Here is a 13,926-nt window from a genome sequence, read left to right on the forward strand (position 1 = left end):
CAAACATATATTTTATTCAAAAATAAAAACATCATCGCTTTCTCAAAATCACATAAAGTCATATTATAACATCGACTGAGATAAAGAATAAAATAAAATATTAAAAACACGATGTATCTCGCTGCATTGCGCGAGTAYTCTTCTAGTATATATATATATATATATAGAGAGAGAGAGAGAGAGAGAGAGAAAGGGAGAGAGAGGCATAATCGTTTGTTAACCAATTAAATAGTATTAACTTTGTTAACCGATCTAAGCCTTTCATTTTTCTAATCAACGGTTATGATTAATGAGAGATTATAATCTAATAAAAAAGGAAACAAATTGAATTATATCAAATGAAGGGCATTTCTAGAACAAATTGTTTTTATTTTTGATAGATAATCATATTTTATTTTTGAAAGATAATCAATAATATTATTTAATAATTTTTAATTTTTGGAAGATATTCATATGCATTTTTGGAAAATAATCAATAATAATATTTAAATGATTTTTGTTTAAAGATAAAATCAAAAAGTTCATAGGTGAAATCCAAAAGTAAAACAATGATTTTTGTATAAAGTTATAGGTGAAACCAGATAATCATAGTTCAGGAGGTGAACCAAAAAGTGAAACAATGGTTTTTATCTAAAGTTCATAGGTGAAACCAGATAATCAAAGTTCATAGGTGAACCAAAAAGTGAAACAATGAATTTATCTAAAGTTCATAGGTGAGACTAGATAATCGAAATCCATAGGTGAAACCAGAAAGTAAAACAATAATTTTTATTTAAAGTTCATAGGTGAAACCAAAAAGTGAATGAGATAATTAAAAAAGTTTGAACATGTTCATAGGTGAAATCAGAAATTTCATAGGTGAAACAATTAAGTGAATGTGATAATTAAGGAATCTAATAATTAAGTGAATAATATAATTAAGGAATGTAATAATCAAGAGAATGAGCTAATTAAAGAATGTGATAATTAAGTAAATGAAATATTTAAGGAAAATGCAGTATCAATATATAAAAAGACAAAAATACCCCGGTTAACAAATTTAATACTAATTGTTTGGTTAACAAAAGAAGGGGACCCTATATATATAGGTAACTACCTGTTTAAATACTGTCAAGAACACCAAAATACCATTATATAACTAATCAAATCCACACATTATCACAAAGACAAAATGAGTTGTGACAATATTACCATCGTTAAAATCACACTTACACACAACATGACCTTCATTTGGATTGTATTAGTTCAACCGCAATCATATCTGTCCTTGCTTTCATATAGAGATCATCTTCCAACAATTGCTTCTTGAGTTGCTATTTGAAATAACTACTTCAGAATGAGAGTATATTATATCTTCTTGGTATCTTAAGGTCAAAATACAAAATAAGTTGATTTTCAAAGTGTTTAAGGGTAGATGGACTGACGTCCATGGATATATGGTTTGTACGCAGACTATTACCTCACATTGCATTATTACAATAACCGTATTATAAGTTGGGGTTTTGAAATACCCACTCCAACAATGAAATTCATCAAGGAGGTACCACGACAATAAAATCCATAAACCCAAATCTTGTAAAAATTCATCAAGCATAGCATTACCAAAGGCAGCTCCTTTGTCCTTAGGCTAATGTTTTTGAGAGGTAGATCTCAATTCATTTCTTTACTCTTCAGAAAAGTTACAAAAATAGTGATTATGATCATGAAAATGATGACTTCTTGAGGATTTACAACTTGTAGCTAGAAATTCTATGACTTGCATAGTATGACATGGAATTATGTGTTGTTTGTTATGAATCTTATGAATTCTGTTTTGTTTTTATTATTGAGGTGTATCTCTTGGTTTGCTTTATACCTTGCAAGAAACACAACCATTTGAAGGAAGGGTTATATAAAACACAGTAGCATTGGCGAATGAAGAGAAAGTACAGGCTTTTGGTAGGATATCGTAGAAAGAATGTGTGTGAAAAGTATAAGGTTGTGTGAGGATGACGAATATTGAGGTAAGCTATTATCTGAGCATTGTAGAGTAAAGACATCATGCATTTAGAGATGAACAAAAATCTCCTCTCCCCGAATCCCATCTCCCCTCCCCGTCCCACCAATCAAAATAAGACATGTCATTGTTTTTATTTAATATACATTTATTTATTTCATCTTTGTATCATCTTTAATGATCCGTCTCATTTTGATTGGTGGTGAGGGAGGAGACAGGTGATTTTTATTCAAGGTAGATGAGTTGGGGATAGAGAGGTCACCGGTTGTGATCAGGAGGGAGGGAATGGCTTGATTTAGATTTTAAAAAATTATGAGAGGTTTTGGGGTTGCAATCAGAGATTACACCGATAGCCCTACTTCTAAATTCTTCTATTTTTCCCTAGACGAAGGATCATGTGAGAATATGAGTTAAGGTGAGAAGGGTAAGAATGGACTTTGACCTTGTGAGAATTGCGCTTTTGAAGGGAATTGATCTAGTGGTTCTCTTCAATTAGGTTCAATCTAGTTTATCAAGTATAATTCAGTTTTGCAACTCTTCTAAGCACCCCCTCAACGACTAGCAAAAGAATCATTTACAACTCCAATCAGCATAGGCACGTCCACACACTGTATCATGCAGAATTTTCTTTTGAAACTAAATCTCTAATTCTAATTCTTGAACATCCAATAATCACTTGTAGAAACACTACCAGATCGAAAACATATACAATCATTCAGATTTACAATCAACGCTGCCAAACGACTAACGATAGAATAAATTAAGTAACAAATCATGATGCATAATTCAGATGAATCGAAAAGGAATTAACTTACGGAGAAGGTATTACCTTCATCAGAGATCACAACAGCAAACCCTAATTTGCAGAGCTCGGAACAAGAAGTAAAATTATGAAGTTAATTATTCCGATACAAATAATTTAATGATCTGATAAAGGGGATTTGATTTGGGAGAATTTGGGCTAAAACAATGGTATTTGGGCTAAAACAAGGCCCAAACCAGAACCAACTTTATCTTAATTACAGTTGTACATTTTGACGGATTAGTCCAGAACTAAATGGGCCCGGCCCGGGACCGATTGGTACCGGTTATAGGCTCGGCCCTGGACCGGCCCGATTTTGTTTAAAAAAAAAAATGTATTTTTATATGTAATTTTAAGGGAAAAGTTTAAAAAAACTCAATGGACTTTAGTGGTTGAAATGATTAGGTTCTTAAACATTTTTTTGGAATAAATAAGTTCTTGAACATTTCAAAACATGTTAAATAACTCATTGGACTTTCTAAAACCCGTTAGATACATTCTTATGACCTATACAACTGGTTAATGTGGTAAAATAATGAAAAAAGTCTGGAAAAAAAACCAATGAACTTTCATATTTTGAACGATTAAGTCCCTAAATATTTTTTGAACCAAAAGAGTACTTAGATCTATAAAAATAAACAAATATACCAAAAAATTACTTACATTTACGAAAAAATACTTACATTTAAAAAATATTATTGATAGAATTTATTTTAATTAAAAATAAAATATAATTTTTTTTAATTTTTTTAATTTAAGACATCATATACGGAATATATTTTATTTTTAATTAAAAAATATAATCAATAATACTTTTTAAATTCTTTTTTTATTTTTTTAATTTAGAAAATCACTAACAAAATATTTTTTATTTTTAATCAAAATAACTTTTTTTTAATATGGGTACTTTTTTGGTATATCTGTTTTATTTTATATATGTAAATACTTTTTGTGTTCAAAAAAATAAAAAATATAAAGACTTAATCGCTGGAAATATGAAAGTTCATTGGGTTTTTTTTCCAGGTTTTTTCCCTTATTTTATCACATTAATCAGTTTTATAGATCATAAGAATGTATGTAACAAGTTATAAAAAGTCCAAAGATTTATTTAACAGGTTTTTGAATGTCAAAGGACTTATTTGTTCCAAAAAATTGTCCAAGAACTTCGACGGTTACAAGTACCCTTAACCGGGTCTTAATAGTTTCGACGGGACCGGTCTGGATTGTTATTGTTTCAGCTCATGACCGATTTGGGCCTGGCCTAGCCCGTCCCGAAACCCGTTTTTGGCCACGTCTAGTCTAATCTGACTAATTTAGATGGCTTGGAATTGATGATAACCAATGAGATATAATCAGATAAAAGAGAAACAAAATTGGCAAATACCTATACTCCGTTACATAGCTCAACAAAAAAATGATGAAGATGTCGATCGTTTGATACAACCCAACAAAAACTATTCTTAGTTCCCAATAAAAATGGAAACACCACCATTTTATACATACAGGGGATCTTCTTTTGATAACGTATGAAATTATGATAATCTTAAGAACTTGTGTATCATGTGTCATTGCATATTGTCTTTTTTCCATCTAAGAGTAGAATTTGAAATATTAATTAACATATATATATGTTTCATAATGTATTTGTTTTACATGTACTCGTTTCAGAATGTAAACCTGTTTGACGTGTTTGTGAAACAACGGTCGTGACGAGAGGTGGGAAGATGATGAAGCAACTACAGTTGAGGAGGATTATATTTACAGAACTAGTGCACACCATGTACATTGTAATCCCACCACATAACCACTATTATAGTTACAGCTATCGTGGAAGAAGATTACAGTTATAGATCTGGTGTACACTGTATATATTGTTATCCCACCACAAAACCAATGTGTGGTGTGCACTATTAATATTATTTGCCATTTAAGGGAAAAAAAATTAAAAAAACTTGTGAATTATAATTTGGGTAATTAATATTATTGTAATTGTTAGTGGGAAATAAACAAGACCAAACAAATGTTTAAAAAAGGGTGGAAGCTATTTTAAATAAAGAGTTAAGGTACTTAAAAAGTTGAAAAATAGTAAAGATGAAAAATACCGAGTGACAAACGGGTATATTGCATCTGTCCTTTTCCAAAGTCAAGCCCACAAACATCAAGGCAATTAAATCTATGGGTCCATAGAAGATGTTAACAATAGACCTTCTATAATCTATACACACACAAACACGTGTATATCTATATATTCCGGATACCACATTACTCGTCATATCAGTATATTAATCGGTTAATACTTCAATCGGTTATCTAAATACTTAAATGTTTAAAGTTTTACATTTTAGACATCAAAATAAAAGTTTTAAAAATACATTATCTAAAATAGAAATTAAGGTTAAAGTCTATGTAATTTGCTATTTTAAAAATTGAGTTCATCTTGCAATTAGAAGACATGGCATACTTGACTTTTAGCATCAGTGAGTGACCTACCATGGCCTTCTATAATTATTATGCTTGCTCCACACTACTAATAACTACACTTATTTTCCATGTAAACCCCCATCTTATGAAAACCTATTAACTTTGCCCCTTCTAATTTATTTGTCATGAATTTATTACCTCAAGCTAACGAAGCAATATCGATATGTCCGAATAAAATGCAAGTTTTGGATTAAAACCATTTCTAAAACGAGAAACATGCATGAACCGGAATCGAACTTTTCATCAAAAATCTTTAAAACGACATCAAAGTTGATGAGTGTGTGTGTTTGGCAAATTTTCAAGAATGGAAGGGCTAATTGTAGTTAGTTTGGCGTGCACTTGCCTTTTTGGGAAATTCTTAATTTCCCAAAAAAGGACAACACCTGGCTTCCGCGAAGTAGCCGCGCTTAGTAAATGCTTACAGTTTAGGATCCATGGAGACTGACATAATGATGGACCACCAACACAACCCATTTCGTCTATAACTACCCACGAATCATCCAAACAATATCCACAAACCATTACCAACCCATAACATATATATACGTAATTAAGATTGCATGGCTAGCCGTCGTCACCGCAACTCGCTCCCCCAAAATGATCAATCCGCAGCCGGCTCCTCCTCCAGTCGCCACCCTGTTTACCATGGAATCCGATGCCGAGCTGGAAAATGGGTTTCTGAAATTCGTGAACCAAACAAGTCCACTCGTATATGGCTTGGAACATATCCCACACCGGAGATGGCGGCGGCTGCTTACGACGTTGCCTCATTGGCACTCAAAGGTTCGTATGCTGTACTAAACTTTCCAGACTCCATTCTCTCCAACACCCTTCCAGAATGTCCCACAGCTGATGACATCCGTGCAGCGGCAGCAACAGCCGCCGCCGCTCGAGCACCGGCGTACGATACTAACTTCGGCGGTAACATGACGGTGAATGATCAAACAGCACCTCCTCAAGAGTTTGTAGATGATGAAGCTCTGTTTGGTATGCCGAATTTGTTGTCGGACATGGCGGAGGGAATGCTCCTAAGCCCACCAAGGATCGACTACAATCAGCCGGACGATGACAATGCATATTACAATTATTATTCAGGTGGAGGGAATCTATGGAACTACTAATTAAAGGCAAGCTCTATATATACATATATCAACCGGGTGTATGCATGGACTACGAATCAATCGATGTTCGTGCGACTTTATCTTACGTTGTTTGTAGTGTGCCTTTCTTTTAATCTCCAATTAAACCTTTGGGTTTACAGAAGAAGTTGGGGTTTTCTGGGTGAATGTACGTAACTCACCCAGTTATGTTATGGAAGGGTTGCACAGTTCGTTTTTAACGTAATTTTACGCAATGTGGTTACTTGTAATATTTCATTATGTACAATAAGAACACCGGTTGACTTTCATATCTTGCCTACTTCGTTTTAGTTTTTCTCTTTACTTTTAAGTTTCAATCAAGAGAAAATGGGAGTACTAGAAAACGACATCGTCACTATAAGCCATAATTGAATTCAAACGAACTACAACGACATGTCATCACAGTAGAAGTCAACAAATATTCAATGGTTGTTGGCAGGAACGACAAAGTTGAAAACGTCAAGAAAAATCCACCATCACGTATGTATATATATATATATATATATATATATATATATATATATATATATATATATATATATATACACACTGAAACATGGAATAAGATTGTTGAACTTCTTTTATCCAAAATATATGCACTACTCGAAGAAAAATACGAACAAACAAATAAGTAGAAGACATGTCAAGTACGAGAGTTTTCGTGGATCAACATCTAATATACCGACAAGCTATCACTAAAGGTCGGGGTTCAATTTCGGTAACATATGACTAATGCCATAGGGTCGTCAAGACTTTTCACTACATGAAAATTGGCTTTATCGGACGGCTGGAAAGTTAAGTCCTATACAATTGGCTTTATCCAACTCGTCTTCACGATACGTTAAAAATTCTAGAAATCCTTTAACGACAAAGAAGTAATGCGACGACATTTCAATCGCTACAATTATTAGCAAAGACAATATAATCGTGAACAAACATCATATTGATTGTCATTACAATATATATATATATATCAAAATCTCGAAATCTACATCGATTACTTAATTATTGTAGATTGTAGATTGAACAAAAAATAGAGTGAAAGGTATGATTGTATTTCAAAGTCAAATTTTAAGTTGTAATCTAAAAGTAATGATTTTGTCATTGATGGTCATGGAGGTTTAAATACGGTGACTCTGGATTATTTGTAAAGTAGATGATCGTTTTGAGATTAGTCAACTCACATAACAAGTTGGATATCCAGGTTAATAAAAAAAAGGTGATAGATTTCGTGTGGATGTGGAATTGAAAAAACATGTCATTTAATGTTGGATTATTCGTCATAATTGATATCCAAACTTGAAAAAGACATGTGAAATAAATGATTTATGTGTATAACGAGTGACAAACGGGTGACTCTTTTTGGCATCGATGATTTTGTTGACGCGTGTCCTTTTCCGTCCAACATCATCATGTTATAACCCAACCACCTGTATTTCATCTACACCTCCTTCTATTATACTCAAATATCACACCTTCCCCTTCATTTTACAAACTTGTTTCTTTAAAACATATATCCAACTCTATTCTCAATTACGTCTCTCATAATGCAATTACACTTAAGCTTTTCATCAGGTTTAAACCGGACCGCTAAATCATTTAAACAACGCAAATTGTGTTAAATATTGTACATATTGTAGGCATGAGAACGAGACCCGTTTTATCAAAGGCTCGTTGTACCAGCCTGACGGGGAATGGACCACGAATCCCGAAGTTTAAAAACCAGGGACTGGGCGAGGTAATGCGATCCGTGATCCATCCTTGTATATATCTATACTATATTATAAAGCATTTGACAAAAACTCGTAAAAACCATTTTTTATGTATGAAGTACTGTTTATTGATGCATATTACTTAAAATTCAAGATTACAAATAAATTGTGCATAAGTACAACTTATTAAAGCTTCATGTTTGAATTTGTGTAACTAACTTCAGATAAACATAATCAAATAAAGGATAAACCTTTCATTTTAAATATAAAAAACTAATATATAATTAGGATATTTATTAAGTTCTAATAAAATACTTGATTATTATCTTTATAAAAAATTATATTATTAAACTAAAAAAAATTGAATTAAAGAAATACACCAAAAAACGAGAAATTTTAAGTAGTTAGTTTGGTATTAATATCAATATTTTTTATTTTTTATAATATCTTAATATTTATATTTTATTCAAAAATAAAAACATTATCGTTTTCTCAAAACTACATAAAACCGTATTATAATATCGAGATGTATCTCGCTGCAAATACTAACCAAGATTTTTGTGTTAACTTTGTTAACCAATCTTGGCCATTGATTATTACAATAAAGGGTTGTGATTAATCATGATAAAAATTAATTTTTTAAATTTACAATTTCAAAGAACATATGTGAACAAAGGGGAAAAGCGTATTTAGGTAAAAAAAAATTATGCAACTCCCATATCATTAATTAGGAGTTACAAAATCAAACAAAATCAAAAAATCTCATTATTTTTATTAATTTATTTTTGTTAATGTAAGAACCATATGAACACACACACACACACATATATACATATATATATATATATATATATATATAAATCATTGTGTCAAATACGAACAAAAATTGACATATATATGAACTTGGACTGTATAGCATTTATGAACATAATATGAATATAATAAGAATAATTGCTACACGAAAGTAAATATATAAAAAAACAGGTACGAACACAATATGAACAGTTTGTGAACAATAGTTCCTTCATTATGAACACATTCAGGAGCAAACCAATGTTGAGATATGCAGCTAGTGTACATATGAACAAAATATGAACACTTGTGAACAATTCTGTAACAATTACATATAAATTCGAATTCCGATTGTAGTCATAGACGATTTTAACATTTTCATTCTCATTGTTGTCGATCTGTTTTCCTATAGGTTTATCCATATTACTCGGACTATATTGAAATCTTTACAATCGAAAATTCTTTGACAATTACAAAATCAATATCATTATGGATAGAATAAATCGAAATTACAAAACATGAACACGTATAAAAAAATATCAATATTACATAATCATTAATTATTGAGTTTTTTAGATTTATAACTCCCAATTAATGATTTGGGAGTTACATAAATGACAAATTACTTAATTACCCTTATCATTAATATATGAGTTATATGTGAACTTAAAGAAAAGATAGAATATGATTGGTTAAGTTTGGTTAACAAAGTTAATACAAAAATCTTGGTTAATATTTGAATCAACCCCTATATATATATTATTGCATATGTATTATTAAATATATTGTTTATAAATAATTAATTTAGTATCAATTAAATTTAGAAAAAATATTATGACGTTTCTTTTTATATGCATTTTTTAAAATTGTTTTACTTTTTTAGATAAAAGCATGAAAAGCAGAAAGTGTTTGATCCAACAGTATACATATGATGTTGTGATTTTGTAAAAATATAATATTTGATACTCAATAAAGTAAAATTTCAAAAATATGTGTGATTTAAGCATAAATTATTATAAACATTGGCCATTATAAATCGCGTGTAATGTTTAACACATTTGATTTAAAGTATCATAGTTAAACAAGAAAAAAAAAATATTATGATTCCCTGTTGGGAACAGGGATGGAGATGTAGGGACGAACCTATAATTTTTTTTCAAAAAGTGACACCATTTTGACCTAGAAATGTCACTAACATGATTTGAACTCAGGTGGAAAAAAAGTCTTACAAACCAACTCTACAAAAAAAAATTGTTCCCATTGTAGTTTTAAAGTACATATATAGTGACACATACAAATTTATACGGTGACACTTTTTACATTACGATAGATGAACAATACGATGACACGACCCACCGTATGCTATGCATTGAGTCCGTTCCTGTAGAGATATGATGATATTCCCCAACGGAGATGGGAATGAGAGTAAGGACAGAGATGGGGATTGACGTGATAGCAGATTTAGGTGTATATTTTATTTTCATAATGAAAAGGGTGTTGGATGTACTTTTTTCATAGTACAAGGCTCAAATGGATAAATTGACTTATTTCACACATTTACTTTCAGATTGAGACATTTATAAGACAACTAAAAGTTTTGTCTTTCGTATAAAAATAGCATCCGCGAAATCGCCACGCTCCATAATGTTTCCAGTTAGAAAACCCACGACCACGAGACCCTACTCTCACAACAGAATCTATTCGTCGTCTATAACTACCAATCACGAACGCATCCTTAACATCATAGGATTCCATGGCTAACCGTCGCCGCCGCAACTCCCCTGCATTTCGGCAATCCCAAGATGAAGACAACTCAAACCGCACCGCCGCGGGAAGCTCCTCCAGTCGCCATCCTGCTTACCATGGCATCCGCTGCCGAGCCGGAAAATGGGTTTCTGAAATTCGTGAACCAAACAAGCCAACTCGTATATGGCTAGGCACGTATCCGACACCGGAAATGGCGGCCGCCGCTTACGACGTGGCGGCATTGGCACTCAAAGGCACGTATGCGGTACTAAACTTTCCTGACTCTATTCTCTCTAGTACGCTTCCTGAGTGTCCGACGGCTGACGACATCCGTGCCGCAGCAGCAAGGGCGGCAGCCGCTCGAGCTCCGACTAATGAAACTGGCGGTGGAAGTGGAAGCTCTACCGGTGTTGGAGGAAACCATCCCGGAGGATATATGGACGATGAAGCAGTGTTTGGAATGCCAAATATGTTGTCGGACATGGCGGAAGGAATGCTCCTAACCCCACCGAGAGACAACTCTAATCCGCCGGACGATGGAGATGATTACTCCGGTGGAGGGAATCTATGGAGTTACTGATGACAGTTAAGTAATCTGGTATCAACCGGTATGCATGAATGATTGTGCAAGTGTGCCTTTTTTTTCCTCCAAAATCTTCCGTTTACTAACAACACTTGGAAGGTGTTGGATTTTTGTGGGTGAATGAAATATATATTCACCAATTTGTATTAGATGCTTGCAATCCTGATTTGTTTTTAAGTGTGTGTTAATTTAGGTGCTTCAAAATAATTGTAACATATCCTACACTTCTTGTAGTTGATGTGCATATTTATATATATGCATATAAATAAAAAGACCGGTTGAACTAGTTTATTCTATTTGTAAAATTTTGCATCTCGTTAACTATTTGGTTTCTCAAGCTTGAGCTGCGGCTAAGAAGGTGGACTCACGGTTGTCTGGTTCAAGAACCGCTGCCTACTGTGAAGTGACGAGATTTTATAAATTTAACTGTTTGAAGGCGGTCTTACAGATATTATGATAAAAAGATGGTATCAGTTGAATTCAGTTTTAACGTTAATAATGAAGAAAAAAAGATGTTGGAAATGGTATTTGTTGATGTAAGATGCTAACATCTATATCTATATATAAAGGAGAATCATCAAAAGATGATGTAGCATCTTGAGAGAGCTAGAATAATTGGTTGCTATTTTTTTCAAATTTTGAATTATTTTAAATTAAAACATATCATTAAATGAATAAACCTTTCATTTACTTTATATATAAGTTACATATAATGATCTAATTAATAAACCTTTAAACCTTTATATCTATAAATATATAATCTATAATCTATAAGTAAGAACCAAAAGACATGATATGACACAATGTGGATTGAGGATTACAAAATATTGAATTGTAGTTAACTTTATCCATCTCTCACTTTGACAAAAAGATGATATGTTGAAACATTGGGGGTGATTATATAAAGAAAATGATGACAACTTTTTATTTACATGGTTTTTTTATTTATGATTACTTTAATTCATTTTGGATTAAATAGTTCATTTTAGTTATACTTTTCTTTGTGTTGATTTGATATTTTATTTTGTTATACAATTAATACAATACGCTTATTTCATTTGTTTTGTTTATCTTATATCTTTGTATATATGAAAGTAAGAACCAAGAAAAATGAAATGACACAATATGGATTGAGAATTCCAAAATATTGAATTATGGTTAACTTTGTCTATCCATGGATATAATCTTTATCTTATATAGATATGTGTGTGTGTAGGGACGGGTAAATGAAATTGAAATTAATATATAAATAAGATTATAATCAATGTACATAATTAGATACTTATTATTAACTCTCTCATTAATAAACGAAATACTTATTACATTTAATATCACTTATGAAACTAATTAAAATAAATAAATATAACATATAGATAAAATATTTATTAAAATTAACATTATATATATATATATATATATCATATATGATTATAATCAATACGTAAAATAGAAAATTATGACAATCAATATATAGAATTAAAATTAGAATCAATATATAAAATTAGAATCAATATATAACTAAAAACTTATTACAATCAATACAATAATACGTATAAAAGATAGAGACAACTTATAGTTTATATATATATCTCTCTATATATATATATATATAATCAAACTTTATATATAATTAGCACTAGAATCAATATAATACATATATTTTATTTTACATAATTTTACTAAGACCTTTTCTTTTAGGATTTTTTTATAAAGAAACCAAACTATGAACTGTCTAAAACAAATCTAAAAAACTCGAACAAGTCAAATAAAAAAATTACAAATCAATCAGACCTATGTATCTGGAATGATCATAATGCTATTGTTCCACTTTGTGCAATTGCATGTAGGAAAATAAGGGTTTTAAGAAGGTTTTTGATCAATGATGCAAATGAGTATATTATGACTAATATGAGCAAATTACAAAAATATTCAATAATTATATCAAAGTTGGTAAGAACACAATGTTTGCTTGATGAATATAAATATTCAATGACAATATATGTAGGAGATAAATTGATATGTACGAAACAATTCTCATAAAACACCTCATCATTATAAGTCAATACTTTCATATTTTTTTATGATTTTGAATCAATTACAAAGTTTGATATAATAAAAGATTGATATATAAGACTTATTAATATATATATATATATATATATATATATATAATAATCAATAATAATAAGGTGGATTCATATATCAAATTAATTATTGATTATTGTTAATTTCATGTATATAAACGTGATCATCGACTCATTTAGCTAACTTAAATAATTTAAAAAAATTATAGTCATCGTGCAACGCACAATGTCAAACACTAGTTTATATATGAAGTAGAATAGCCATTTTTTATACTTGTTTGATTAAAAAATATAAAGAAACTACCATATAATTTGTTTATAGATGTTGTATAACGAGTGAAAAACGGGTAGATGCGGCATTAATGATGATGATGTGTCATTTTCCTATATTATTATATTAATATTAATAATATTATAACGATACATACCACACTTACTAATATTTATACTATATTATAAAACATTTGACAAAATTCTTAAAAACTATTTTTTATGTATAAAGTACTATTTATTAATATATATTATTTAAAACTCAAGATTGCAAGTAGATTATGCATAAGTACAACTTATTAAAGTTTCATATCTGAATTC

At 30.8% G+C, this 13,926-nt stretch overlaps 2 protein-coding genes and 1 long non-coding RNA gene across 3 annotated transcripts in view; 2 read left to right on the top strand and 1 right to left on the bottom strand.

Moving 5' to 3' along the window:
• Window positions 1-2,891, bottom strand: part of LOC112526115 — a 6,403-nt gene extending 3,512 nt beyond the window's left edge. Inside the window, exon 1 of the long non-coding RNA XR_003070478.1 lies at window positions 2,826-2,891. This is a non-coding gene — a long non-coding RNA (uncharacterized LOC112526115). The remainder of the gene's footprint in view (window positions 1-2,825) is intronic.
• A 2,948-nt stretch (window positions 2,892-5,839) lies between these two features.
• On the top strand, window positions 5,840-6,687 carry LOC112527227 (ethylene-responsive transcription factor ERF025-like). The gene has a single exon (XM_025137714.1). It carries the CDS (start codon window positions 5,840-5,842, stop codon window positions 6,398-6,400), a length of 561 nt encoding a protein of 186 aa, XP_024993482.1. The 3' UTR covers window positions 6,401-6,687.
• Window positions 6,688-10,675: 3,988 nt separating this feature from the next.
• Window positions 10,676-11,498, top strand: LOC112528357 (ethylene-responsive transcription factor ERF026-like). The gene has a single exon (XM_025139377.1). It carries the CDS (start codon window positions 10,676-10,678, stop codon window positions 11,246-11,248), a length of 573 nt encoding a protein of 190 aa, XP_024995145.1. The 3' UTR covers window positions 11,249-11,498.
• The last annotated feature ends 2,428 nt before the right edge of the window (window positions 11,499-13,926 follow it).

Source organism: Cynara cardunculus, assembly GCF_001531365.2.
Source record: "Cynara cardunculus var. scolymus isolate 2C chromosome LG 1, CcrdV1, whole genome shotgun sequence".
Classification (NCBI taxonomy): domain Eukaryota; kingdom Viridiplantae; phylum Streptophyta; class Magnoliopsida; order Asterales; family Asteraceae; genus Cynara; species Cynara cardunculus.

Excerpts from the sequence above, each read along its gene's own strand:
- LOC112527227 (XM_025137714.1), top strand. The coding sequence starts at position 5,840 with ATGGCTAGCCGTCGTCACCGCAACTCGCTCCCCCAAAATGATCAATCC.
- LOC112528357 (XM_025139377.1), top strand. The coding sequence starts at position 10,676 with ATGGCTAACCGTCGCCGCCGCAACTCCCCTGCATTTCGGCAATCCCAA.